Source organism: Anolis sagrei, chromosome 1 (assembly GCF_037176765.1).
Source record: "Anolis sagrei isolate rAnoSag1 chromosome 1, rAnoSag1.mat, whole genome shotgun sequence".
NCBI lineage: Eukaryota > Metazoa > Chordata > Lepidosauria > Squamata > Dactyloidae > Anolis > Anolis sagrei.
Window position 1 is genome coordinate 94,488,482 of NC_090021.1, and position 27,144 is coordinate 94,515,625.

Genomic DNA, 27,144 nt, shown 5'->3' on the forward strand with positions numbered 1-27,144 from the left:
GAGAGTTGGGTCTCCTTTCCAACTTATGGTGAACGTGTCACTGGATTTTCTTAGCAAGATCAGTTCAGAGGTTGTTTGCCATGGCTTTCCTCTACCTGGGATGAAACATATTAGAAATTATTGTAGTGGAGGATCCCATTTTGAAAAAAAACAAAAAACCTCTTAGCACACCTGTAAAGAAAACAAACAGAAGCAAGTGGCTGTTTTGATAACAATTTGTCAAAAGAATATTACCAGCAGGCAATGGCAAGCATCAGCAGAGAGAGAGAACAACATTTCATCGAAGACCATACTGTTATATATACTTAATATATTTTTATTTTTTGTAGATACAATGAGTACAACCTTAACTTCACAAATCAGTTAATCCACTTTTGTACAGGAGAAGTTTTATTCATTCTATGATACTTCAAGTGCTGAACCTCTTTTCTCAGTGCTAGTTCCTAAAACAAATAAAAACTTTAAAAGTACAGCAGTTATCTTTCATTTTCTCCTACATTTTTGATAAGTATCGTCAAATTAAGCAGCCCATTATACAGGTTTTTGTGGGTCTAGGTGGGCAAATGGGAAGGGAGATGAGAGAGAAAGACTTTTATTGGAACCTGGGATTTTCTAAAAACTGCTAAACTATTAGGTTTGTATTGATCAATCAGCCTTTCCACCTTTTCTAAGATTTCAAGCTTTTTGTTGTAGGTTAGGTACCTTCTTATACATCTCATTGACAAAGAGTTTGGACCCATTGCCTTTGGTTTCAGCACTATGCCAGTGGGACAGCAATGACTTCACTCTATCCTCTCTATTTTCTTTTATTTGGTTTTGCTGTTTAGTCTTCACTTAACAAGTGGTTTTAATAAAACTTTTTTAAAGCTCTTCTGTCTGAGATGCTAAACTGAACTGAAACATTGCCAAGACTTATATGTGAAGTTTGTTGCTTTATTACTGTTTTTAAACAGGCAATGTGGCCTGTTGATTCCAAAATACTTTACTCCTTATAAAGCCAAGGCCACTTTTATTATACGTTGGAACTGAAGGACATGGTTTGATAACCTGGTATTTAATATTTCCCCCCCCCTTATAAAAATGGATTCACCAAGAAAGTATTTTGGAGAGGAAATGATATTTTGAAGGCCACCTCATTACACATGACAACAGAATAATGTTTGGTTACCCTTTTTTTCAAATTATGAAAAAAACAAATGCTAAAATACCTTTTTTTATTCTGACAAATCTGCCACCTAAAGGACAGACTAGTACAAGCTTTTGTTAACTGAATGACAACTCAATTGGTTCAACCAAATGGCTATAGGAGAAGCAGCTGCCAAATTTAGACCAGTCTTTTTGGAGCACAGTACTTTACCCACAGTCTCAAATTGGTTGGTTCAAGGCTTCAAGAACTCTTGTTTATTGGATTTCATTTTGTCAATAGGTTAAACATTTCCAAGCTTCAGCTTCTTGTAGAGTCGGTTTTGTTGAGGCTTGCTCTCCGCTGATTAAAAAGAATTCATAATAAGCTGTCACTTTGACCATTTTGTCCCTCTTCAGCTCTGTCTATATGTCACTGGATTTGTACATATCTGAAAGCAGTCTTGTAATTGGCACATTTCCAATGGTTTTTTTGAAAAAGACTTCTTCTATTGTCGAGGGGCTAATGGAGCGTAAAGCTGGCAAGAGCAGCAAGAGTTTCCCAAAACGGCAAGGCTGTGTGGGGTACCTAGAAGGTAAACAACACACAAACTAATCAAACTGTAAATGCAATTTATCTGTTGTCTCGATAAAGACAAACAAAATGTTAACCAAATAGAATATTTGATCTGAATTATGGATCTAGACTAAAAATGCTAGCAGTAAGCCAAATGTTGCCCTCCAGATGTTCTTAAACTTCATTCCTCACCATTGTTTGGGCTGGCTCGGACTGATAGATATACAGTTCAACAACATCTGGAGAGTCACACCTTTCCCATCCCTATACATTGCAGTATTGCAGGCAAGAGAGAGCTCCGTGTTGATATTGATATCAGAAATTCACTAAGAACCTGCTACAATTTAATGTTACATTTTAGTTTTTAAAAGCTGCCTTTGAGCACAGCCCAAGAATTTGGGTTCACCGCTACAGCTATATTCACAGTCCTTTCTCCCTAAATCCATTCATGCCTGTTTCTTTCCGTTGTTGCTTTGTCAGACAGTTGGATTCTGATCAATGCCAAATGCGAAATCACCTAGATTCTATCACTGGGTTGCTGTGAGTTTTCCGGGCTGTATGGCTATGTTTCTGAAGGATTCTCTCCTGATGTTTTGCCTACATCTATGGCAGGCATTCTCAGAGGTTGTGAGGTCTGTAGGAAACTAGGCAAGTGGAGTTTATAAATCTGTGGAATGTCTAGGGTGGGAGAAATAACTCTTTGTCTGTTTGAGGCAAGTATGGATGTTGCAATTGGCCAGCTTTTTTAGCATTGAATAGCCTTGCAGCTTCAAAACCTGGCTGCTTCTAAATTGTATCAGTTGATTCTCATGTACTTTGTGATCGTCCTGAGGTAATGGACAGAATCAGTGTTCAAACTGGATCACATTTCTGTTCTGCCATGAAATATTTGTATTTCATATCAATAAGAAACTTAAGAACTTAACTTGGGATTATTCAAGTTCTTTACACAGTACATTCTCCCTGCTTCATCAGTTAAAATTATAAATATTTGGGACTAGATCCAATTGTTACTCTTAACTAGAGTATATCAGTTGAATCAATGGAACTTACATAAATGTTGACTTCGTATGCGCTCAGCGATTCAGTAGGTCTACACTTGCTGGGACAAATACTAAGATTTATCCAATACTAGCCATCTCCTGCCATGCGTTGCTGTGGCCCAGTCTGTGTATATGTGTTTTGTGTGTGTATATATGTGTATATATGTGGTTTAGCACATGTGTTGTAATGTATTTTTTATTTTTTGGCTTTTAAATCCCTTCCACTGTGTTTTTCAGTGTTTTTATGAGTCATGATCACTCGCTGGCCTGATAGGTGTATTGTGTCCAAATTTGGTGTCATTTCGTCCAGTGGTTTTTATTTATATCGATAAATGTAAAGCACTTGGAGCCCAGCAAGAATAAAATTACAAACTAAAACAGTATCTCTAATACAGCCATAGGAAATCATGAAGTCCTCCAGATGTTGAACTACAGCTTCCAGAATTCCTTACCACTGGTTTCGCTGGCTGTAGCATCTGGAGGATCCTATGCTTCCCACCTCTGTTCCAATCAAACAAATTAAAAGGTAGTGAATTAAAAGTGCAAATACTTTGAAAGAAAAGCGGGGGAAAGTCAATTGTAAACATGTCAGTTACTTCTGAAAAATAACTCCATTTCATCTTACTTAAAACAGTTTCCCATTCACCAGAAAGTGCTATACAGATGGTGGGAGACTCTGTTCAATAGCGTGATTTATGGTATAGGCAGATCGGGGACCCCTCCAAATCCTGCAGAAGGCAATTTCTGGATTAGACTCACCATGTCAGGGGTAGGGAATCTTCGGCCTTCCAGATGTTTCAGACAACCGCTCCCACCATACTTTATCACAGGCGTGGGCAAACTTTGGCCCTCCAGATGTTTTGGACTACAACTCTCACAATTCCTAACAGCTGGTAGGCTGTTAGAAATTGTGAGAGTTGAAGTCCAAAACACCTGGAGGGCCAAAATTTGCCCATACCTGCTTTATTACCACATTTAGTAATTTGACCTTCTGGGAGTTGAAATCCAAAGTATTTGGAGGGCATTCCCAAGGCCTGTAATTCCTCAGTTATCTAATCTATTACCTGGTGATTCTATTTCATATTTTCATTTGCATGTCAACACAAATACAGAGCTTGAAAGATACTCCCAACACCAGTGTCCTCACCTAGTATGGATGTAGCTGTTCAGGGTGAGCTGGGCTTCGTCTTGAAGAGCTGCAATGGCAGCAGCATTTCTAAAACTTCTGAGTTCTGAACCACTGTGCGTAGGTACTGCAAAGCAGATAAAGGACACTTGACTTCAGCCATCAGAACAGTCCAGTCCAGTCAGCATTAATTAGGTTTCACTTCTTTACCTCACAATTCCATAATAGCACAAACATGTAGGTTGTTCCAGTTTATCTGCTTATGACATAACTTGGTGTTATCCTGGTCATGATTTTGGATTACAACACTCAGCGTCCCCAACCGGCTTCCCCAAAAGCAAAATTTCCAAGCTTGTGTTGGGCTACAGTAGCCACAACCAATTGGGAATGATTATATATACTTAAGACTATATCCCAGAATCTGATCCCAGGTTTTCTGCATTAAACTGGATTATATGAGTCTCCACTGCCAGATAATCTGGGATAAACAGAAAACCTAGGATCAGATCCTGGGCTATAGGGCATGTCAGGAAAAGCCCTAAGATAACGGAGATTGGGGATTTATTTTAGCATTTGAGTTTGTTACCAAGTCAATAAAATTAGAAAATCTCCCAGGACCATTTTAATTATAAAATATCGTAAGATATTTAGGTAACAAAAAAGCAATGCCATAGCGCGTGCAATTGCAGTTCTGGAAAGCTAATCAAGATTTAAGATGGTGAGTCTGAAGAAAAAATTGAAACATTTGTCAAATGTTTTCCTCGTTTTTTCAAATATTTTTATGTATGACTATCAAATCATTACTAATTTCTTGTCTTGATTTCCTTTTCTCGGTTCTTTTATGGGAATGTGTGGCTTGTGTCTGCTTGGCTGTATGGAGAACCAGTGGAGACAACATAATTTTCTCTTTTCTTTTTCTGTGAAGCAGGCAAGTTATTCTTACCTGCTTCACAAACTGACAAAGTCAGAGGTCCCTTACCAGTCAGATGTTCCTAACCTTGTAAGTTTCATGTGTGCCAAGTAAATACATTTGATGTGTAATTACATTCTGAATAAAGTGTATTTTTACTGTATCACATGATACTTTTATGCTAAATCAAGCTCTATATAATGCATTTTATGTTCCTAAAATGACACTTTCAATTTGCAAAAGGTGCTAATACTCCATGTTAATTTCCCTCCAAAAATGTCCATATTTTTTGAGACAAACTTCTCCAAAAAAAATTATTTCTCATGGCTTCAAAATATTAGGGAATTTTACATCTCTCCTCAAAATAGGAAGATCATTAACATCTTCTAGACTTGGGCAGTTATTGAAGGAACACAAATCCTGTCCCAGGATTGCTTTAATGATACCCAAGTGTAGGATATTGATGGCAGCATTAAAACTAACATAGGGCATAGCATCATTGGAACATAAAGAAAACACACCTTAATTTTTTCCTAGACTAGGAGAGGTCACCTCCCACTATCAGCTGAGATATTATATGTACCTAAGAAACATCTCCTGCCCTGATCTTCAAATGCATCCTAACAGCAAGCATCCACACAGTTGAAGGCAATTGTGCTGGCAATCGGGATAGAGCAGAATGAGGTTTCCAGCCCCTTCCTACCATCAAGTGAGGAAGCAACAACAAGACGCAGAGCCTCTCCAACGGTTTCATCACAGCTTTGCATACTGACAGGAAGAGGCTGGAAATGTCATCCTCCTTGAACCCCATTCAGCAGCTGAAAAGACCTTCATTGCTCAGTGTGGCTGCCTGTTAAAATGGGAAGGCATTTACTACCATACTAATATTGTTACAAACATGTCCATGAATACAAAGCAGTTGTAAATGTGTATTGTTGAAGGCTTTCATGGCTGGAATCACTGGGTTGCTATAAGGTTTTTTTGGCTGTATGGCCATGTTCCAGAAGCATTCTTTCCTGACGTTTCGCCTGCATCTATGGCAGGCCTCCTCAGAGATTGCAATGTCTGGCCATACAGCCCGAAAAACTTACAGCAACCCAGTTGTGAATGCATAACTGGAATACAGGATGCACAACATTTTTTGTAGCCCAATGTTGCTAAGATTGACCACCAACAACTGGGAACACAATCATGGATTTATGGGGAGAAGAGTAACGCGAAGTCTAAAGGAATTTTTACAGTGCTCAAGTGTAAGGAACAAGGATGGCCACATTGTTTACACTGGAATTGTCTTGCCGTCCCAGCTGAGATCTGCTTGGCAGAGTACATGGTATAGCCATTCAGTGATTAGCCTCACTGTCATCTGCTATTGGAAGGAGCATTTGGGATAACCATTCATAGCTTTTTGTGTATGCCAGTAGCAATGCAATCCTGTGGTCTCTGAGAAGTAAGTATTTGAGAGGCCATAGGATGGATTGAAAATCCTCCTTCAAAATGGGTGGCATCGTTGCAACCTCAGGGGAAGACATGTAAAAGGTCCATGATCTTCATTTCCCCAAGAGAGAGGTTCAATGACAGAGATAGGGAAAGGGAGAGGGAGTCAAGGTGTGTGTGTTGTGGGCTAATAAACCATGCTGGGAACTTAGACTAGCCCTGAAAGTATTCTAAATTTATTTCTTCCTATTGCATGCAGTGAGAGGGAAATCTCTTTCTGTAAGAAAAGAGAGAGGAAGAGGAGGAGGAAAAGAAGCTAAAGCCACTTCTTCCTGCCTCTCTCCCTCCCTTCCGAAAGGAACCTGACAGACATGAATATTTCAGGTGTACTAGCCCCTGGTGGCACAATGGGTTAAACCACTGAGCTGCTAAACTAGTTGACCAAAAGGTCTCAGGTTCGAATCCAGGGAGCGATGTGAGCTTCCACTGTCAGCCTCAGCTTTTGCCAACCTAGCAGTTCAAAAACATGCAAATGTGAGTAGATCCGGTGGGAAGGTAACAGTGTGCCATGCAGTCATGCTGGCCACATGATCTTGAAGGTGTTTACGGACAACGCCGGCTCTTCAGCTTAGAAATGGAGATGAGCATCGTGTCCCAGAGTCGGACATGAATGGACTTAATGTCAGGGGAAAACCTTAACCTATCTCATAGTTCTCCAACTTGAGGGTTAGATTGATTAGCTTAGTCTATTTTCATGCTCCTCTTACCAGCTTTAAAAGTGACAATGCATTTGAGGCAGGCGAATTCTGTAGCATCTAACCGAAGCTGTCGAAATCTAGCCACAACCTCTTGTAACGCCTGTATTTCTGAGATAATCTTATTTAGCTTTTGAGAATCTGTGTTGTCACCGTTCATGCCTGGAATACAAACGTGTGAAATGCATACAAGGTTAACTCATTTTAAATATCTGATATAAGTAAAAAGATCATATGTATCAATAGCCATTCAATTGTCACTGTCTGAGATCTGCTTCAACACAAAACTGACTATATTATGGGAAAGTTAGTATGAAATCTTCTCTTGGATGATAACAAACACAGTAATTTGCATTTAAATGACAATGCAAGCCATCGTGAATGCAACAAAACAACACTATTTGCATTTAAATATAGATTTATAAATGACAGGTATACTCTATTGTTTGGAAGAGATTTGTTATTCTTTACATGTTGTCCTTTTTTCAGTAATGTATTTTTATGTTAATTTCTATAACAAAGTCATTAAATTGTGCAATTCTTACCCGACACAGCCAGTAGAGTGTTAGCATCAACTGGAATGGCCCATTGTGCTATTCCTAGAACAAACAGTTCCCTCCAAGCATCTTCCAAAAGCATCAGCTGTCATACAATAGAGGTACAATATAACATGGTGTATAATTTATAGATTGATAAACAATTCCAATATGTAAATTTCTGGGTGCTTTTTTAAAATAATGGCTTTTAAATGCGTCTACTATTTCCCCTTTCCTACTCTTGCTTCGAATATGGTAGTTAATCCTTTTCTCATTTTGATCCACAGACCATGTGCATCCATAGATGGTCTGGAAACCTGTGCCTCTGTCTGGTGTGGTATAGCTTTGAAATTACAGGTTCTTATGATGTTTAGGAACATAAATAAAGATATTGTGCTCTACAGCATGAAACCACAATGAAGCTCCATTCCTGAAAGGGACTATTACCTATCCTTCCTGGGTTTTTTCCTCAAAGCATTATAAAAATAGAGCTAAATGCAATAGAGCGAAAATATTTTTCTGAACTAATGGAGATGAATCCAACAACCAAATACTTTTGCAAACAAGTCCCACGTGAGCTTTTGTGTGGAAACTTGTGTAATGAAACAAACTAGGAGAGACAAGCAAACTACAGCCAGTTCTACAGTTCTAATATTCTATAGACTTGTTAGAAATTGTGCAGAAACATTTCTCTCCACTAGTTGGGAAACGCAGGATCATATATAGCTGAATCTAGCCTTTCTGTGGTCCTAATTCAACCCTCTGGGTTTTTGCAGATAGCCATATTTCCTTTCACATGGCACCATCATTTTGTCTCCAGAATTCTCTCTCATTCAGGAGAAATAGGAGAATACAGTACATTTACTACACTTGGGGCCCTTCCACACAGTCATATAACCCAGTATATCAAGGCAGAAAATCCCACAATGTCTGCTTTGAATTGGGTTGTCTGAGTCCATACTGTCATGTATTCCACTTCAAAGCAGATAATGTGGGATTTTATTCAGCTGTGTAGAAGGGGTCTTGGTTACTGGCAGTAGGATCTTTAAGGAAAAATATTTTGGTCGAAACGTCAGGAGAGAATGCTTTTGTAACATGGCCATACAGCCTGGAAAACTCACAGCAACCCAGTGATTCCAGCCATGAAAGCTTTGGTTTCATTAGCTTTGCTTTTTAGCCTTTGACTCTGGCCATCTCCTTATGGGAATTTCTCTGAAATTGAATGTACCTGTAAGGCCGAAAGACATTCTCCCTCCTTGCTCCCTCCTTGTAGCACCCTCACTCTGCATGTTTATCCTACAATGTGGACCACTATGTAAATCTACTCTATTAGAAAGGAATGAAGCATGTTGGAGATCAGACAAAAGGAATCTGACTTTTCAGAACAATATGTTTTGTGTGCCTTCTCTCCATTGTATGATATGGTTTTCCTGACAATTACTTCTATCAGTCATAATTAAGGTCCCTTCCACACAGCTGTATAAATCCACATTGAACTGGATTATATGGCAGTATGGACTCAGCTAATCCAGTTCAAAGCAGATATTGTGAATTATCTGCCTTGATATTCTGGGTTATATGGCTGTGTGTGTGGGGGGGGGGGTCTTTACTACCTACAGGCTGAAATGTTGAATAAACTCAACTGGGCATGAAGTCCTCATTAGTCAGGAAGAGTATCAATCTAGCTGCTTCTCTGACTTCAGAAAGACACCAAGAGAAGTAACATTTTCTAGGCTTGAATTGCCATGGAGCTTTCCTCACTTTGAGGCTGACAGCCCAGGGCCCATCCACCCAGCCCTATATCCCAGGATATCAAGTCAGAAAATCCCACAATATCTGCTTTGAACTGGGTTATCTGAGTCCATACTCAGATAATGTGGGATTTTCTGCCTTGATAACCTGGGATAAAGGGTTGTGTGGAAAGGCCCCCAGACCTCTTGGACTCAAAAATATCTGACCATCTTTAAATACTGATGAAGGTGATCTTTTCGTGTTAGAAAATTATCAATCTTTGGCCACTTGATTAGCTGTTTTTGTATCCCTGTAGTTACAAAAAACAGAGAGGCATAAGATGGACCTCCTTAAGTCAGTTCACTTGAGAGGACAGAAATGATCTGGGATAGAACTCAAGGAAGTACAACTAACACACAGTATGGACTGCTCCAAGTTCTGAGCTGAGAGCAACCTTCTCAAAGTATTAGCAGTAACATTTACCTTACAGTTGTTACATAGACATGGGGTGTCTTGACAAATCACTTGCAAATTATCACTGCAAACAGACCTGTTATACATGTCAGAAATCGGGGATATTCACACGTGTTATAATTGTGGTCAGAAAGGAAAGGGCTGTTGAATGTGTTTCACATAGCTACATCTCCACATCTCTTAATGCTACCTTCCCCAAGCCTACCTTGTTAGCATCATAGCCCCTCAACACAGCAATTTTGTGTTACCAGAGAGCAGAAGGATCAACTCAGATATGTCCAGCTCTTTTCCTTTACCTGGATGTGCCATGATGAGCATTTTCAGGAACCTCCAAGGCTCCTTAGCATGTTCTTGAAGATGTCATCTTGCAGCATGTCCAGCTATAGGAAACACCCGCGATCCTCTCACTCTCTCGCAACTTGTAAATGGCCAAGTTGGGAATGTGTTGCTGTACTGTTTACAAGGTGGGTTGGGGGAAATTGGGATCATCACATGATTGAAACCAGAATCCCAACTTTTACAATGGTTTCAAAACAGTGAGTCACAAAATTCCAACTCGCACTGTCATAATTCACTAATAGCATGCCAGCCATAGTCTCTGTCCTATCCTTACCTAAACAATTCAGAGGTGACCTTCAGAGCATTTATCTTTCTGTTGTGCTCCTTACATATGCAAGTAATTCTGACATAAATGCTGTAATCGTAAACACAATTATTTAGCGGTAAGTCCAGCTCAATGCGACTGACTGCCATCTGATGAAATATGCATAGGACCGGGCTACAAAGTGCACCATCATAACAGTACCAACAGCAACTTCCATCTGTCTTTCTGTTTCCCACATTATTGGGTATAATTATTGAAACTAGAATTTGCATTTGATGAAGTAGGAGAACAATGGGAAGAAAAATACCCTATCCTAAATTCCCCATTCTGAATTTGGGTTGAGCTAAAGCTGTTAGCTCCTAGTCTGGTCTCTCCAACCCAGAGAGGATAATGATGTCGTTAATAAAATCTTTCGGCTTCCTGGGTGGACGGCTGGGATGGGGTGATTAATTTCACATAACGATTTATGAAACTTGCCTTTAATTTTCCCTGTTAGATATGCAGACGGTTCATTTAAAAATGACAGGATAATCTGATTTCTGACATGGATAATAGGCCTATTTTGTAGAGATCTGTTCAGTGATAACTTGAATCTCTGCTAAGCCATCCAAGTATATTGATGGGACTCTCATTTCTCTGTAAGTCCCCTCTTCATGCTCTACCTCTCTTACGTCTTTTCTGCAACTTGAATGGCCTTTCAGAGAATGTTTTACAGCAAAATGAATTAAATCTTGGCCTAAATGAGGGATGGAGAATATGCAGCCTCCACCAGATATTATCGCTTCAGATGAGGGATGGAGACTATGTGACCCCCATCTAGACAACAATTCCTGTCATCCCTTGTCATCAGCTAAACTGGTTTAGGACTGATGGAAATTGGGAGCATGGGGACCTGTAGGACCACATGCTCCCAACTATGACCTTACAGAGAAATCCATACCCTGCCATATCACTGGAAGGAGGGTTGTAGAGCCAGGGAAGAGCAGGTAGTTTAGTCAGGTTTTGGAATTTTATTCTTTTGTGAAAGGCAGGGAAAGGAAAAGATGGACCTCTTTAATTCAAGTTTCAGCTGCACCTTCTCAGCATTCATACCAAATCTATGTTTCCATGGTGTAAAACAAGTGGGAAAAGGTGTGGGAACATAAGTCAAACTGAAATAAAGATAAGCAAAACAACCTTTGTCTTTCATTTCACCCAAGTGTATCTTCCTTCAAGTGAAAGTGTTGGTCCTGACCAGAGAAAATTAATTTTGCCCAATGTCTGTTGATGCGATTAAAAGACCTATTGGCCTCAGTGGGGTTGAACTGTAGTGGAGTTGAAGTTGATCCCACCCCACGCATCTCAGTCCCACTAGCAAGCGAGGCTGTGACAATCAGCAGCAGGGTCCCTATTGTCACAGCCTCGTTTGCTAGTGGGAGTGAGATGGAAACATCATCCACCTGTGTACTCTATCGTTGGTATAGCTGCTTCATGGTCAAGTAGGCTTTTTGGGGGGAGGGCCAAAACATGTCATGATTGTGACTACATAAGGTTTGTGAATACAGATCAGTTACAGATGCTATGCATCTTCAAGTATGATACTGGATGTCAGTCCTGCACATGAACAAACTCATCCACCAAATAAAAATCATACTTGGGTTCAGTTCCATACCATCTAAAATTGAGCTCATGAAGCTGGTGTCTTTGAGAATATATAATATAACAGATAGCTTGGTCTATTTTAATCAATTGTTGGACAACACAACTCTACTAATATGGTCAGAACAAGGATCTACCCAGAGCACAGAAGTAACTACCATATATTTTTTCAATTATAAGATGCACCCCCATTTCAGTGCCACCATCACCAACAAAAATAAATGAGATACACCTGTGATTCCATTTTAGGGATGTTTATAAAAGGGGGAAAGTGTGTCTTAGAGCTGAAGAAATACAGTAGTTATAGGAATAAAGTATAACAGCACATATTGCTGTTGTAACATGACCAAGGAAAACATACTCCTTCAATTTAGTAACTGGGTTGATGTAGGTTTTTTCGGGCTATATGGCCATGTTCTAGACACTCTCTCCTGACATTTCGCCTGCATCTATGGCAAGCATCCTCAGAGGTAGTGAGGTAGCCTTCAACAATACAATTTAGTAACTTTTGAGAAATTATAAGACTAGCTCATTTTGAAAAAGGACGATCTTAAAACTGCTGGCTCAGTCAGTAGTTCTAAGATTCTCCTTTTACCTTCTGAAAGTAACTAATTACCTTGAGGCAAACCAAGAATGGGCAATTTGGAAGTCCATAAACAGACTCAGAAACAGACACTTCTGGGCAGATTTGATCTGCCAGAAGTGGAGTGGGCAGATCAAAAGACAACTTGGCAAAAAGGCACTACCTAGAAGAATCTTTCACTTTGTGTGACTGTGAAGCAGAACCAACAACTCAAGATCTGTATGCTTGCCCACAATGCCCTGCCTCATACACAGAAAAAGAACTGTTTAAAGCTATAGACAATGCAGTCATTGTTGCTTGTTTTTGGTTTAAAACTGCTTAGCTGCTTGTGGTTCCTTTATTTTATCAGTTTTAACCCTATTTATTTATGTAATGCTTTTGACACAAGATAAATAAACCTTCTGAAAGTAACTTTCCAGGCTCTAGTCCCTCCCTCATTCTCAGTTAGTTAATTTGACATAAAACTTACCTGGTCTTGTAATGAAAGGGTAGAAAAAGCTGGCACGCTCTTAGCCCATTTAATGCTCATGAAGAGAAGCCTTGCCGCAGATTCACAAACTGATTCAGTAGCCACTTCATAGAGATACATGGGAGTACCACTGACTTCATGTGGATACTAAGAGTAAAATGAGAAGGAAACAGTAGGCATAAGCTCACAGCTGGCTCGGAAACTCTCTCTAGTTGTAATGAATGGTTTGATTATCCAATCCGTTTCTGACGAAGAAAAGTATATTAAAAATGAGGAGGGGAAGAAAATTGAGGAGGGCTCCCAAAGGAGAAAAGGGGAAAAAGGTTACTTTGCAAAGTAAGTGAGTACTGGGAGAATTCTGGAAGTTGTACTGGTCCAAAAACCCATTATTTTCCAAGCTCTGATTAAAATGGATACCACATTCTGGCAGAAAGGGCAATACAAATTTGCATTTTTCTTGGATGATAATAAGGAAATTCATAAAACCAAACTGAAGAATTTATTATTCAGGAAGTCTGATCCAATGAACCATTGTGTAAATGAACCATAACTTTGAGTGGAGCATAAAAGGTGGAATCTAGAACCTGTGTTTTCTGGATGGAAGAACTCTTTCCATTAACACGAAGCTTCTAATCCAGAAGAAGATATCTACTGGTTTTATTTATTTATCGTGTCAGGAGCAACCAGACAATTTACTGGTTGAAGAGGAGGGAGAATAATCTTTCCACTTTATCACATTAGGCAGGGAAGTGTGTGGCAGAGGAGAGCAGAGCTGAGCTCAGTCTTACTCAGTTTTTTTTTAATGAAATGGATGTTTTCCCTCCCTTCTATCACATTGTTAAATGTCTCTCAGTTTCCTTTCAGTATTCTTTCACGCTGCAGAGATTTGGCCCTGGCCACCATCCCTTTCCTTGTATGGCATAATAACAATAATCCTTCCCTTCTGGCTTTCCTATGCAACACAAGGCATAGACAAATAATAATAATAATAATAATAATAATAATAATAATAATAATAATAATAATAAACAACTTTATTTATATTATATTCTGCTCTATCTCCCGAAAGGGACTCAGGGCGGATCCAAACATAAAAGGCAAACATTCAATGCCCGAATACAACAACAATACATCAATGCTAACAAAAGTTATACAACCCAACATATAAATACAAATTATAACTTAACAAACTAAAATTAAATAAAAAGCACAGCCTGTTAAAACAGACATAAGACAAAACATTCAACATCAAATGGAAACATTGATTTCCCATTTTTTGGGGGCGAATCAAATAATCATATAACAAAAGGAAGGAAAGGAAAGAACCCAGAAAGGCTTTTTTTAAAAAAAGTTTTTTTTCTGGTAAAGTAAAAACGCGGTGAGCAAAAGGTAATGTTTTCCCTAACAAGAGTACTTTTGGCTCCTCCCACAATTTCCCTTCCCACAAATTGGGAAAACTAATGCCATCACATTACAGAAACGGCCAAACACCCACATAATTTCAAAACATCCACTTTCCCACCACCTCATGAAACATTTTAAAATAATACTGACCGTCATGCTTAAAATACATAAAGAATGCTCTGTCCTACACTTGAAGCCAAACTAATGTGATGAAAAGAGTGACTTCCCAGTTTTTAAGTGTAGCTCTCAGTGGAATTTAAAATAAATAAAATTGTTCTCACATAGCAATCTGTCAATCTGTTAACGAAGATATATATGTGTGTGTAATGTTCGTTTGTGGGACTGACATTACTCAAAAACCACTGAATGAATTGACACCAAATTTGGACACAATACACCTATCAGGCCAACAAATGACCATCACTCATAAAAATACTGAAAAACACAGTGGAAGAGACTTAAAAAGCCAAAAATTTAAAAATACATTACAATGCATGTACAAAACCACATATATACACATATACACATATATATACACACACAAAACACATATACACAGTCTGGGCCATAGCAAAGCATGGTAGGGGATGGCTTGTGTGTGTGTGTGTGTGTGTGTGTGTGTGTGTGTGTGTGTGTATATAAAACACAATAATATGGCTAATTGCAATAAACCATTACGTTAACCTAGTTATGTAAATATTCATTTAATGACTTGATTTGGTAAGTCTCCCTCCTAGCACCACTACCAAACTATTAAATAAAACTCACTGACTTGGACATAATATTTTTGAGTCAGAATAAGCTATTTAAGGAAGCATTTTGAAATAGGTGCTCGCCTATGCAGGTTAATTTAGCTATAAATCACATTGTGTTCTTATGATGTTTACTGGAGAGTAAACACTCAATGTGGTTGGCAGTAAAGGATTGTGGTGATCCTAGTACACATTTTTGTTATGCAAAGATCTGATTTGCACAGATCTGTTGCCATGAATTTGCCCAGGTGACTTATTGCAGTACTGTCCAAGCAGAAAATTAAATGCATGAAGGTTGCCATTTAGGAAAGCCCCCTTTCTTAAGAACCAAAAATAATAATAAAAAGCTGACCTTTGGAGTTGGTTGAGCCAGTCCCACCAAGCTCTGCCTTTCTGGAGTTGTTGAAACGGCAGCCAGTTCTAGATTATGAGGTTCCAGTTGTGTAACTGTGGTGAAGAAAGCCGGGGCAGGGAGAGCGGCAGAAGGGAAGTGTGGCGTGGCTCCATTATCTTCCTTGTGTCCTCTGAAATACAGAGCTACTTGTTTCCTTATTGTGGATGTCCTTGGTCCCCTTTCATGTTGAACAGCTGAGGATTTTGAGAAACAAAACAAAACACCTCTCTTAGTATTCAACTCTGAATCAGAAAAAATATCCTTTTGAAGCACAAAACATGTAACTGGATTAATTAGCTGTGCAAATACATCTCTAATTATATCTATATAAAAACAGGCTAAAAACCTAGGTATTGGCTACCCTTTCTACACTGTGAATCGCAACACATCTGTGTGTTGGCTGAGTGTGTAGGTGTGTCACACAAACATAATGAGAAACCTCTGAATCTATGTGAAATAAGCAATAAATCATATATTTAAAAATGTAAATGGAAGATTTTCATGAGATATACTGTGACTTCATATATCTCGTTATTACAATTTAGGTATGTGTCTGTATCTCTTATAAGGAGTTGGTTTAACTTCCGGTTTGCTAGTAAAACTGAGTTAATGTGTTGTGAAATTATGCATGTTGTTATTGTTTTTGCTTATTTATTTATTTATTTATTTATTTATTTATAGTGTCACCCCTCAGGGGACTCAGGGCGGATCACAATGCACATATAAATGGCAAACATACAATGCCATAGACAAACAACATATATAGACAGACACACAGAGACTATTTAACTTTCTAGCTTCATTAGGGTATATTTTTTGAATTCCGGCCACCGGGGGAGCTGGTCTTCACCATTCACTTGTGACACCAATGGAGAACTTCCTCATTCTTTTGCATGCTGCTGGAGAGTTTTATGGCGTCGTAAATTAGTTAAATTAGCCTCCCTGCATAAGCAGTTCTTAAATTTCCTACTTGACAGATGCAATTGTCTTTTGGGCTGCAAAGGTCAACAGCAAGCTAGACAAATGGTCAGGAGCTTACTCCGACCCAGGCTGGCTTCGAACTCATGACCTTTTAGTCAGTAGTGATTTTAATGCAGCTGACTCCCAACCAGATGCCACAACCTTATATATTATTTTATGTGTGGCACTCTGGAGGGTTTTTGTGAGCTGCCCCAAGTCCCTTTGGGGGAGATGGTGCCAGGGTATAAAGTTTATTATGTCAAAAAAATTGTCACCAACATGAAATGTTTGGTAAGCTCTGTGCTATAGTATCAACAATTCTCCATTTGCAGACCTATGGTGATTTCATTGAATGCTCACAAATCTTATAATTCATGACAGTAAACATATGAGGAATTGCATTTAGCACATGGAACTTGAATGTGGTTGGGAGAGAAACTTCACAGAGAAGCAAGAAAGAGATTTGTGGGTGGAATATTGAGAGTTAAGAAGATGGTGAAAACAAAAAGCATGTTTTGCAGTGGGTAAGAGAGTGTGAGTTGAATTTCACATATCGACATGGACAAACCAGCCAAATTTTCAGCTGCAGATCTCCAATCGCATTGAACTGACTTCAATTATGTTTAGAGGCTGATTCAAATATTTAGTGGGGCAGAGAGACGGAGGACACGTACTGCTAACAAGATTGGATAATTACAAATTAAATAGTCTCGCCAGTCTTCAAGAGAAATGGGCAGTGTTTAAATATAGGCAAGAAAGCTATCATTTAGGAAAAATCACGAAATGGTCAGCTCTTCTTTTTTGGAGTTCATTATTCAAATATAACTTGTTTATTAAAAGAGCAGCTGGGAATTTCTTATTCCTGAATTGCCAATTCAAATTCATGTCCTGGCATATCGGAAAGTAAAAATGTACTAGATCCAGTCCAGAGTTCCCCATAAAATGAGATGTTAAGTATGTAACTACTGACAAGTAGAGAAAAATGGTTCAATCAACTGGATCTCTTGATGGAAAGGAAATACTCATTTTCACCCACAGCAATAACATGTGATGCAACGTGACGCACACTGGATGATGTTCCTCTGGGGCATCTGTGTTTGTGGCATGACTCCTTGAGTTATCCCTCACTATGTGGATGTTACGTAATAGTAGTCTTTTTCTATTGTGGTAGGGGCTATGATTGTTGCTTAGAAATCTGGGGATCTGTCAGTTCCTAGGTGATATCATTAACTCAAAGTAATGGTCACATGAGGGAGTGTTTCCTTTTTTTTCATCTCTTGATAAAATACACCCGGAGATGTGGTCCTACTTGTTGGAGCATGTAAGGAATCAGTGTGTGTGTCAACTGTAAAATAAGATGCATGAAGCTGATTGGTTGGGCTATACCCGGGGAGCAGGCTGAGCCTGGAACTTTTGATACTGTTACATTTTTGTTAAGGCTTGAGCTATGCAGGTTTTTGTAGCAGCAGATAGAGAAGCAGAGAGAGACAGAGTTTGGAGTGTGCTCTCACTTCGTGAGCTGCTGAAGGAGTTTATCTACACGGACAAAGAAAGACTGTTTTAAATCTCTCTTAAAAGGACATTATGTGAGTTGATACAACTAATCACATTGTACATATGTTGTTCTGAATTACAAAGAGTAAACTAGTTGTTATTCATTGTTCATCTGTGTGGAATTTTTTCTTTCTCTGGCAAGGCAGTGTGTGGGATGATCAAACGTGAACTACACGTGGTTTATTTTACATTATTTATTTTACATTATGCTACACTACTGACATTCCCCAAAGCGCTTCCACTGTAGTTCTTCTGCCATCTAATAGTCATGTATATTAGAAACATGACTAACCTGGGTCTCATTCCCAGGTTAGATATACAGAAGGATACCTAACACCCCATATTTGAGGACCCTTTCCCTTAGCAGAGGGAGAGGTATGACAAACATATAGATGTCTCTGGGGAAGTCCAATTTTCTTTCACAAGAAAGCATTTGTCCCTGGGGCTTGGGAGCTGGATTGTTTGGAGAGGGAGGAAGATGAACAAGTTAAATACCATCTTTATTCATGTTGACTTCCAAACATTTCTTCAGCCGACAGGCCCTGCATTGGTTCCTGTGCGTCTTGTCCACTGGGCAGCCTCCCTACAACAGAGAGATTGTTTTCATCAAAGAAGAAAGAGAAAAATAGATCTCAACAATTTCAATCTGGAATAGGAAGAGACTTCATCCTTCACCTGCCGTAGAATTAATGCAGTTTGATGCCAGTTTAACTGCTATGGATCAATGATCTGGAATTATGTGAGTTTTTCAAGGTCTTTTGCCTTCTGTTATGCCAAACCAAACTACACCTCCCAGGATTCCAGATCATTGAGCCATGGCAGTTAAACTGGTATCAAACTGTATTCATTCTACATCATAGAGTAGATCAGGCATGTAGCCCCACTTGAGGGGCTTCAGCCCCGCCTGAAATTCTCATGGTGGTTCATGAAAAGGCCTTACTGGTGTATTTTTTAAACTGTTATGTTTATTCATATCATGATCTGATCACCATACTCAATATATCCCATAAGCATTGGGGTAACGATACAAAAGGTTCGCTAGGGTAGACCCTCTTTCACTCAGACTCAGCCCCCCCCCCAAAACAAACTCAGCCCCCCCCCCCCCGAATCGAAATCCTGGCTACGGGCCTGGAGTAGATGTATCAACATACCCTTCTTCCCACCTGAAACATTATGGAGGGGAAAAGGCCCATCTTCAGCAGGTGATACACAAAGACTTGGAAAAGTTACCTTCTGGACTACAGCCTTTGGAATCCCCAAAGCGTGCATTTTACACTGTAGAGGTAAAGCAGTTTGACAGCACTTTAACTATGCTACGCTATCATGGGAGGTGTAGTTTGGTGAGGCACCAGCACTCTTTGGCAGAGAACACTAAAGTCCTTGTCAAATTCCAGGATTCTACAGCACTGAACCTGAACCATGGCAGTTCAAATGGAGCCAGACTGCAATAATTCTACAGTATAGATCAGGCTTGGGCCAACTTGGGCCTTCCAGGTGTTTTGGACTTCAACTCCAGCCATTCCTAACAGCCTCAGGCCCTTTTCTCTTCCCCCTCAGCCACTTAAACATACCTGGTATAGAAGCACCCTAACCCAAAGCTTTACATAGTATCGTTCCACAAGACAGAAATTAGACACTGAGGGGATCGGTTTTTCTACAGTCCCCACATTTCTAGTATTGCAGAGAAAGAGTCCCTGAACATCATTCACTCCTACAAATCTTCCATTTGTTGTGGTCGAATTTTCTTGGTTACTTTACCTGTTTTGGAGGTGCCTAAACAATATTTCTAAATGTCCAGCTGAAGTTTTAGGTAACTGCAATGGTAGAAATTTGGAAACTGATACAAAACTTCATTGAGAGAGTAAGACTTTTTTTTTACTTGGGAATAATTGTTTTCATCCACTCCTCCCTTCAGTGAGATCACAATGTCTATAATCCACCACAGCTGTCACCTCCTCCATTGGGTTTTTAGCACTGTTCTCTTCCTTGTTTGCTTATCAGCCCAGAGGATGTCCAATGGATGCTTGAGGTAATGGATGCTTTAGGTTTCACTTGCTTAGATGAGTGCAAGAAGGCTTGGCATGAACTGCTTGGCTTGCAAGCTGTGGTGCGGGGTTAAAATCAAAGGTATCCTCTGCCTCGTGCGAGGGGAAAAGGCCGCAAAGGAGAGAAATGCCCGGCATTTAAAGCAGGCTGTTGTACAGTGAGTTCTCCCTTGTACTGGAGGAGCCTCCATTTTAATCCTCCCATTGATTTTGTAAGGATCCTTCTCCTTTTGTGTGTGAGTGCCTCCAAGTCGCTTGTCGACTTATAGTTGGAAAGCTCATGAATTTCATAGGACTTTCTTAGGCAAGGAATAAGACTCCAGGGTGGTTCACCATGCCCTTCCTCTAAAACAGTGGTTCCCAACATTTTTGGCCAGAGACCACTTGAGCAGGGGACCACTTTGACCGGGGACCACTCTCCAACATTAGTACCAAAAGGGTTGCAAATCAGTTTTTGGTCAACTTTAGATTCGGTTTGGTTATTTGGGGTGCTGATTCAGAACATTGTACTGGATAGACCACTTCAGTTCTAATTTCTGATACAGAACATATGGCATCCAGTAGTCACCATCTGCTCTCCCACAGGAAGCCATATTTAATAATCCAGAGCTGATGTGGTAGTAGTAATCTTTTGTGGGTAGTCAGCCTCTCCCCTCCCAACATCTCTGTTGCCTTAGCACTAGAAGAGGGTTTCACGTGATCAGTCGCTCTCGTTGCCGCATGGTTTTTCAAGGTAACGGTGTAGTAATGGTGAGGCTGCGGATCATATTTTTGTTCTTGCAGACCACTGGTGGTCCACAGACCACAGGTTGGGAACCACTGCTTTAAAAATATAACTTACAGTGCCTTGGCCATCTCCCATTCAAGTACTAACCAGGGCTAGCTCTGCTAAGCTTCCAAGACCAGGCGAATCTGGTGGCTTTGCTGCATTTAAAAGCATGTTTATATTTTATGGGAAAGTAGACGGAGCTAAGAATCAGCTTTGTGTGCCTTTAACAAAAAAGCAATCAGGCTATAATTGTGTATTGAAGCATTCAAATACATAGTCTCTTGGAAAGAAAAATGTATGTAGGTGCCTTCGGTTCAAAATGGGATTGGCATCTTCGTCCAAATCCTAAATCTTCCTGAGCTGTGACAGTGATGAGAGACAGAAATACAAGAAAGGAGAAAAGAGACTCTCTTGGGACTGACTGAATGAGAAATGGCTGAGTTCTAAAGTTGGCTCTGAGGATGAAGTTAGTTCTTAGAGAAAGATTTTAGGGCTGCCTTTTTCCAGTTCTATTTGATATCTACTGGCTGGGGTTTCTTCTTTTTGCAAAGGGCTTCAAGCCTGAAGAATAATGACATGGTACTTGGTATGTATAAATGCAAATTTATAAATAATCAGCAGAGTCTACTGACATTTCACAGGCCTTTACTTGGTTGTGTTGCTGTGAGTTTTCCAGGCTGAAGCATTCTCTCCTGGCCTTTTGCCCACATCTATGGTAGGCATCCTCAGAGATTGTGAGAATCCAGATTTTTGCACCTCTGATACAAACTCTTTAGACATGGGCTGCTTCTGATATGTTGCTCTCTGGCACAGATGTGGTGGCAGTTGGTGGCTTGGGCTGCATCTATGTAGAATGAATGCAGCTTGACTGTACTTTAGCTGCCATTACTCAATGCTATGAAATCCTGGGAGTTGCAGTTTTACAGGGTCTTTCATCTTCTCTGCCAGAGTGCTGGTGCCTTACCAAACTACTGCTTTCAGGATTGCATAGCATTCAATCATAGCAGTTAAAGTGGGGTCAAACTGCATTAAATTGTCTGTGTAAGTATACTCTTTGATGACAGTGAGAAGGTGAATCTGTTGTGTGTTCCAGTCTGAACTTTAAAGGAGCTCTCCCATGAGCTGAACTTTCAAGTCTGAAATAAACCTAGAATGGATTCACTGTCCCACTGGCATGGAAGCACCAACCTCTACTGCACAGATGTCTTCAGCCAGAAGTAGGCTGGTTTTTAATGTTGTCTAGCCCATTATATACATTACTGATTCAATGCCTGAATACTAAACACAAAATCAAAATGGCTTTACAAGTATTTGTGCATAATTTAGAAAGAGCCCTAGAGGAATGTTGTCCAAATGGAAAGAGTCCTCTAACCCAAGTTCCCATTGTATTGTATTTTTGCACATAATTGGTGTGGAAGAAAAGATGAAGCAAAAGGAGATGCATAAGGAGAAGAAAGAAGATAACAAAGGTCAAGGTTATAGCTATAGGAGGTGGAATGAGGGCATTGCCCCTTCCAAAGGAATTTTCCTTTAGCCCCCAAACATATAGCTTCGGTTGAATATTTATAAATACAGTTTAAACATCCAAAGAAAAAGGACAGGCAAAGTGACCAAGGAATGAGATCACAGCAAATAGAAGAGTTGTAGGTGTGAGTGATTTTCAGTGTCTCGCTCTCCGCGATGCTAGAAATGTGGAGACTGAGGATGCAATGCTCATTTGGTGGCAACATCTTCACTTTGCCCTCCCTCTGTATCTTCATCTCTGATACAGGCTAGAAGATAATTAAACTGGGCAGTAATCAGGAGGGAGGACCAGAAGACGAGGGGAGGAAAGGGGGCTTTCACAGAAGTGCACAAGAGGGAATTGCTGCAGCTGCTGTTCAGCATGCATGGGATGATCATGGTGCAAGTGAGAAGGAAAGAAAATGTGTGTAGACAGAATGAGAAAGGAGCATCAGAAGATCCCTGGAGCATGAGGGCTATAAGAACAGATTGCACCCCACAAATTCCTTACATTGGGGAGGCTAACAACTACAGCCCCTCTTTCCTGCTTTCTTTCCACCTCAGGAAGGACTACAGATGGTCTGCTATTTTTTTTCCTTCAGGTTTTCATATCATGAAGAAAATATGGAGTCGTAAAAAAGATCAAGAGGATTAAATTGCAAGTTTGGCAGAAGGTGTGAAAAATTGGTTAGGGCAAAGAGCAGGGTGGTGGAGTTGAGTGGGATGAGGTGGAGGGACTTGGCATTTTGGGAAGTCAGGAGAACCTTGATAGGAAGAGAGGCTGATCTGGGGCAACTGCCTTTAGAAATAAGAAAGTTCTTCTGCATGTTTGACCGCCACAGTGCACACAATGCTGGCTACTTCTACAGACCAACCATACTGCAGAACTATAGCAGTTTGACACCACTTTAACAGATATAGATCAATTCAATAGAAACCTGGAATCTGTACTTTATTACGACCCCAAAGCTCTCTGACAGAAAATGACAAATATCTCACAAAAGTTACAAATCCAGGAATTCCATAGCATTGAGTCATGGTACTTAACGCAATTTCAAGCTGCTATAATTCTGTACTGTGGATGGGATTAATGATTGACAAAAGGATACGTGGGTAAGGAAGGTAGATCAGCACTCAGAAGACTTCCTGTTTCCTATTTTTTGGAACACATCTCCACAGCATCTGCCCAATGAATTGTGAGAGTGGTAGTCCCCAGGAGAAAATTTCCCAAGCTTTGCATAGAAGCATTTTAAGTCCGCCAGTTCATTGTAAGTTGCTCCTTTGGAAAGCATCAGTCAATCCCCCTTGAGGGGAGAAGGGTGGGATAGAAATATACGAAATAAATAATAAATAAATATAAGAGTAGAGGGCCCGACTTCTCCTTTTTCTACAGATGGAGCCCAGCCCACAGCTACTTCTTCAACTGCTGGGCTGCCCTCTGCTGGGTGCTTCCCTCAGTCCCCACCCATTCTTGTCTTGCCTTTTGAGCAAAGAACAGTTAAGGGTGTGAGGTTGTTTTGTGTGTCAGGAGCGACTTGGTGTGAGAGAATTGGCCGTCTGCAAGGAGGTTGCCCAGGGAATGCCCTGGATGTTTTACCATCCTGTGGGAGGCTTCTCTCATGTCCTCACATGGGAAGCTGGAGCTGACAAACAAGAGCTCACCAGATTCGAACTGCCCGATCTTTTGGTCAGCAGTCCTGCCAGCAGAAGGATTTAGTCCATTACACCACTGGGGGCAATGTATGTGAAGTGATGACTGAGATTCAGGGCACTCTGGAGGCTTTGTTGGGTCTAAAGAAGGTACAGGTAGGTTGGATCTCTGTCAGATTAGACAACTGCACTCCCTAGAAGCAGTTGTCCACTCTGTCACAATCCATATTTGTTAGCAATGCAGAGGTCATATGTGACCCTCAAGTCATACAATTCTCACCCTTGAAATAGGTGTTGTTTTTTTTACTTACTAATATCCCAGGCATACCCACATTGTCTTCAAAGTTTTCTTGGTATCTGTCTGATATTAACTCTCTCATTACTTAACTTCTGTACCTGCACACATACTTGCTCATGACTTAGCTTCCCTTGAAATCAATGGGACTCATATTGAGTCTAATCCAAGTACAAACAAATGTGGAGGGAGCCCAGGTTGTTAAGAGACCATTGCAGTCTCCAAGTTTCTAGCACTTTGAAGGGACCCAAAAGTAATTGCTGGCTGGATGTGCCAACAGTTAAGAATACCAAATTCTATTGATTTTAGTGGGAGACCGAACTTCCTGTTATTGGTTGCACTACAGGGCTTGTCACATTTATCCACAAGTCAGGATGAAGTTCTTATATACATCTCTTTCACAAGAAGCATTGAATTAAGTGTGATTTAAAGAAGCCTGGCTTTGGTAGGATCAGATGAAAAGGATTTCAAAAGGGATCTCCATGGTTAAAACATATAGGATCCTTCCCTCTACAGGTCATTCTGCAGTTGTTCCCAACCTTTGGGCCTCCAGGTGTTTTGGACTTCGGTTCCCACAGTTCCTAACAGCAGGTATAATAATAATAATAATAATAATAATAATAATTTATTTTTACCCTGCCACCATCTCCCCAAGGAGACTTCGGGCGGCTTACATGAAGCCAAGTCCAGCAATTACAACAATGCAAATATACAGCATAAAAATACAGCAATAACATATAATAAAAATAAAATAAATAAAACAATACAAAGTAAATACACAGTGCAATATAAAATCACAACAATTGAACACAGCGGGCAGGGCCAGTTGCAAATATTAAAAAGTTTAAAAAACTGGGTGAAATAAGCAATGCAGTGTATCTGGGAGGAGGATCAGATGGGACAAAACAATGGGGTTTAATTGCACTAGAGGGTAAAATAAAGTGCAAGTACAAGTGGTAAGCTGGATGGGGTTTCTGGAAATTGAAGTCCAAAACACCTGGAGGTCCAAAGGTTGGGAACCACTGTATAGATGATGAGTTCAGAGCAGTCTTTGATTGTCTGTAGGTTTTGAAATCTTTAATCTCTGAAAGTGAGAGTGACTTGTCAAAAATGTTGGAGTAAATGCTTCATCACAGCCTATTGAATAATATTCGATACCTTGAATCAATCCCATAACCATGTACATAGCAAATACATTGGCAAAGGGTGAAATACAAACACAGAAATACAAAAATGTCAGGGACACCCTTGGTGCAACTCATTTTTCTCTAGCCAAATTTTCCTGTTGGATGCACAGGGTTGAGGGTAATGGAAAACAGAATAGTTTATCTATTTATCTATCTCCAAATGGAGTGGGAGTGGGTGGGTGGGAAGATAGACTAGTGAAGTAATAATAGTGTCTGTTGCAGTAGTCAATACCTGGTTTCCAGATTTGCAGACATAGGTCCTGTTTCTTCTGATGCTTCGCTTGAAAAACCCAGAGCACCCATCACAGGCGTAGACCCCATAGTGCTTGCCAGAGCTGCGATCACCACACACTTTACAGGGAATGTCCAAAATCCGGCCTGGAAGTAAGTAAGTAAGAGATTGAGAGAGAATGAGAAAAGAAAGTAAGTAATCTGCTTCTATGAAGTGAATGTTATTATGGCTAGGCACATGAAGCTGACAGAAAACCTGAATGGGAAGCAGAGCACAGAAAATGTATTTATTATTTATTTACAGTATTTATACACCACCTTTCTCGCTCCTAGGGGGACTCAAAGCAGTTTGCACATAAATAATGGCAAAATTCAATGCTATACATTGGGCACCAATACGATGCCAATACAACCAATTGCAAAAGTAGAACCACAATTAAACATAAATCATAATTAAAACAATACATCAACAAGCATTAAAACAACAACAATGTTACAGTAAGTCGTAGCAGGATCAAGTGTGTGTTAAAGAAAAACCTTATGATGCTAATTATTATGTGCAGCTGGTAATGTAGGCCAGCTAGCATGTTTGGGCCACACCTGGTGGGGTATAACTGTATGGACAGAGGGGAGGTGAGCTCCCCTCTGTCAGCTCCAGCTTCACATGTGAGGACATGAGAGAAGCCTCCCACAGGATGGTAAAACATCCTGGAGTCCCCTGGGCAACCTTCATGCAGAAGGCCAATTCTCTCACACCAGAAGCACTGCAAGTGCCCTTGGTTCAATGGTTAAACCCTTGTGCGGGCAGGACTGCTGACCGAAAGGTCTGCAATTTGAATCTGGGAGCGGGGTGAGCTCCCGTCTGTCAGCCCCAGCTTCCCATGCAGGGACATGAGAGAAGCCTCTCACAGGATGGTAACACACCAGGGCGTCTCCTGGGCCACATCTGACCATGGCCAATACAGTTTGGAGAAGCAATACGCTACGCTGAGGAAGAGAAGCAATATTCTGTAATGCTTCTATGCTCTAACAGCGATGCTCTTTGTTATAGTGGAATAGCTATTTACTCAAGGTTTATGTTTTGCTCTCTCATTTGAATGAAGATAAAGAAGCCTAATTCTGTGTTACTTACAAATACTAAGTTTATTTGATTTTGTATGCAACACTGCAAGTTTATGCCTCTGCTGATAAGAGTAAAGTTTTTCTGTTGCTTTTTCTTTTTGCCTATGTCTTTTGCATGGGACTTAACTAAAACATGCTCTGCACAACAGAAAAGTCAGGGGTATTTTTAAGACTTCTAAGGCTGTTGGACTTGGAGTTGCAGCCCCAAAAGCAGGGGCCAGAATGGTATAGTGGTTTGAGCATTGGACTATAATTCTGGCCACGAGGGTTGAAATT

The 27,144-nt window shown here is 40.2% G+C and overlaps 1 protein-coding gene across 1 annotated transcript in view; it reads right to left on the reverse strand.

Annotated features, from left to right (window-relative positions):
- Positions 1–311: 311 nt before the first annotated feature.
- The window catches only part of NR2E1 (nuclear receptor subfamily 2 group E member 1), a 42,474-nt gene continuing 15,641 nt past the window's right edge, over positions 312–27,144 (reverse strand). The window contains exons 2-9 of the mRNA XM_060753131.2: positions 25,748–25,893; positions 18,562–18,649; positions 15,511–15,746; positions 13,003–13,149; positions 7,513–7,609; positions 6,980–7,129; positions 3,890–3,995; positions 312–1,711 (exon numbers count right to left, since the gene is read on the reverse strand). Of these exons, the coding sequence (XP_060609114.2) occupies positions 1,549–1,711; positions 3,890–3,995; positions 6,980–7,129; positions 7,513–7,609; positions 13,003–13,149; positions 15,511–15,746; positions 18,562–18,649; positions 25,748–25,893 (1,133 nt within the window). The 3' untranslated portion in view covers positions 312–1,548. The remainder of the gene's footprint in view (positions 1,712–3,889; positions 3,996–6,979; positions 7,130–7,512; positions 7,610–13,002; positions 13,150–15,510; positions 15,747–18,561; positions 18,650–25,747; positions 25,894–27,144) is intronic.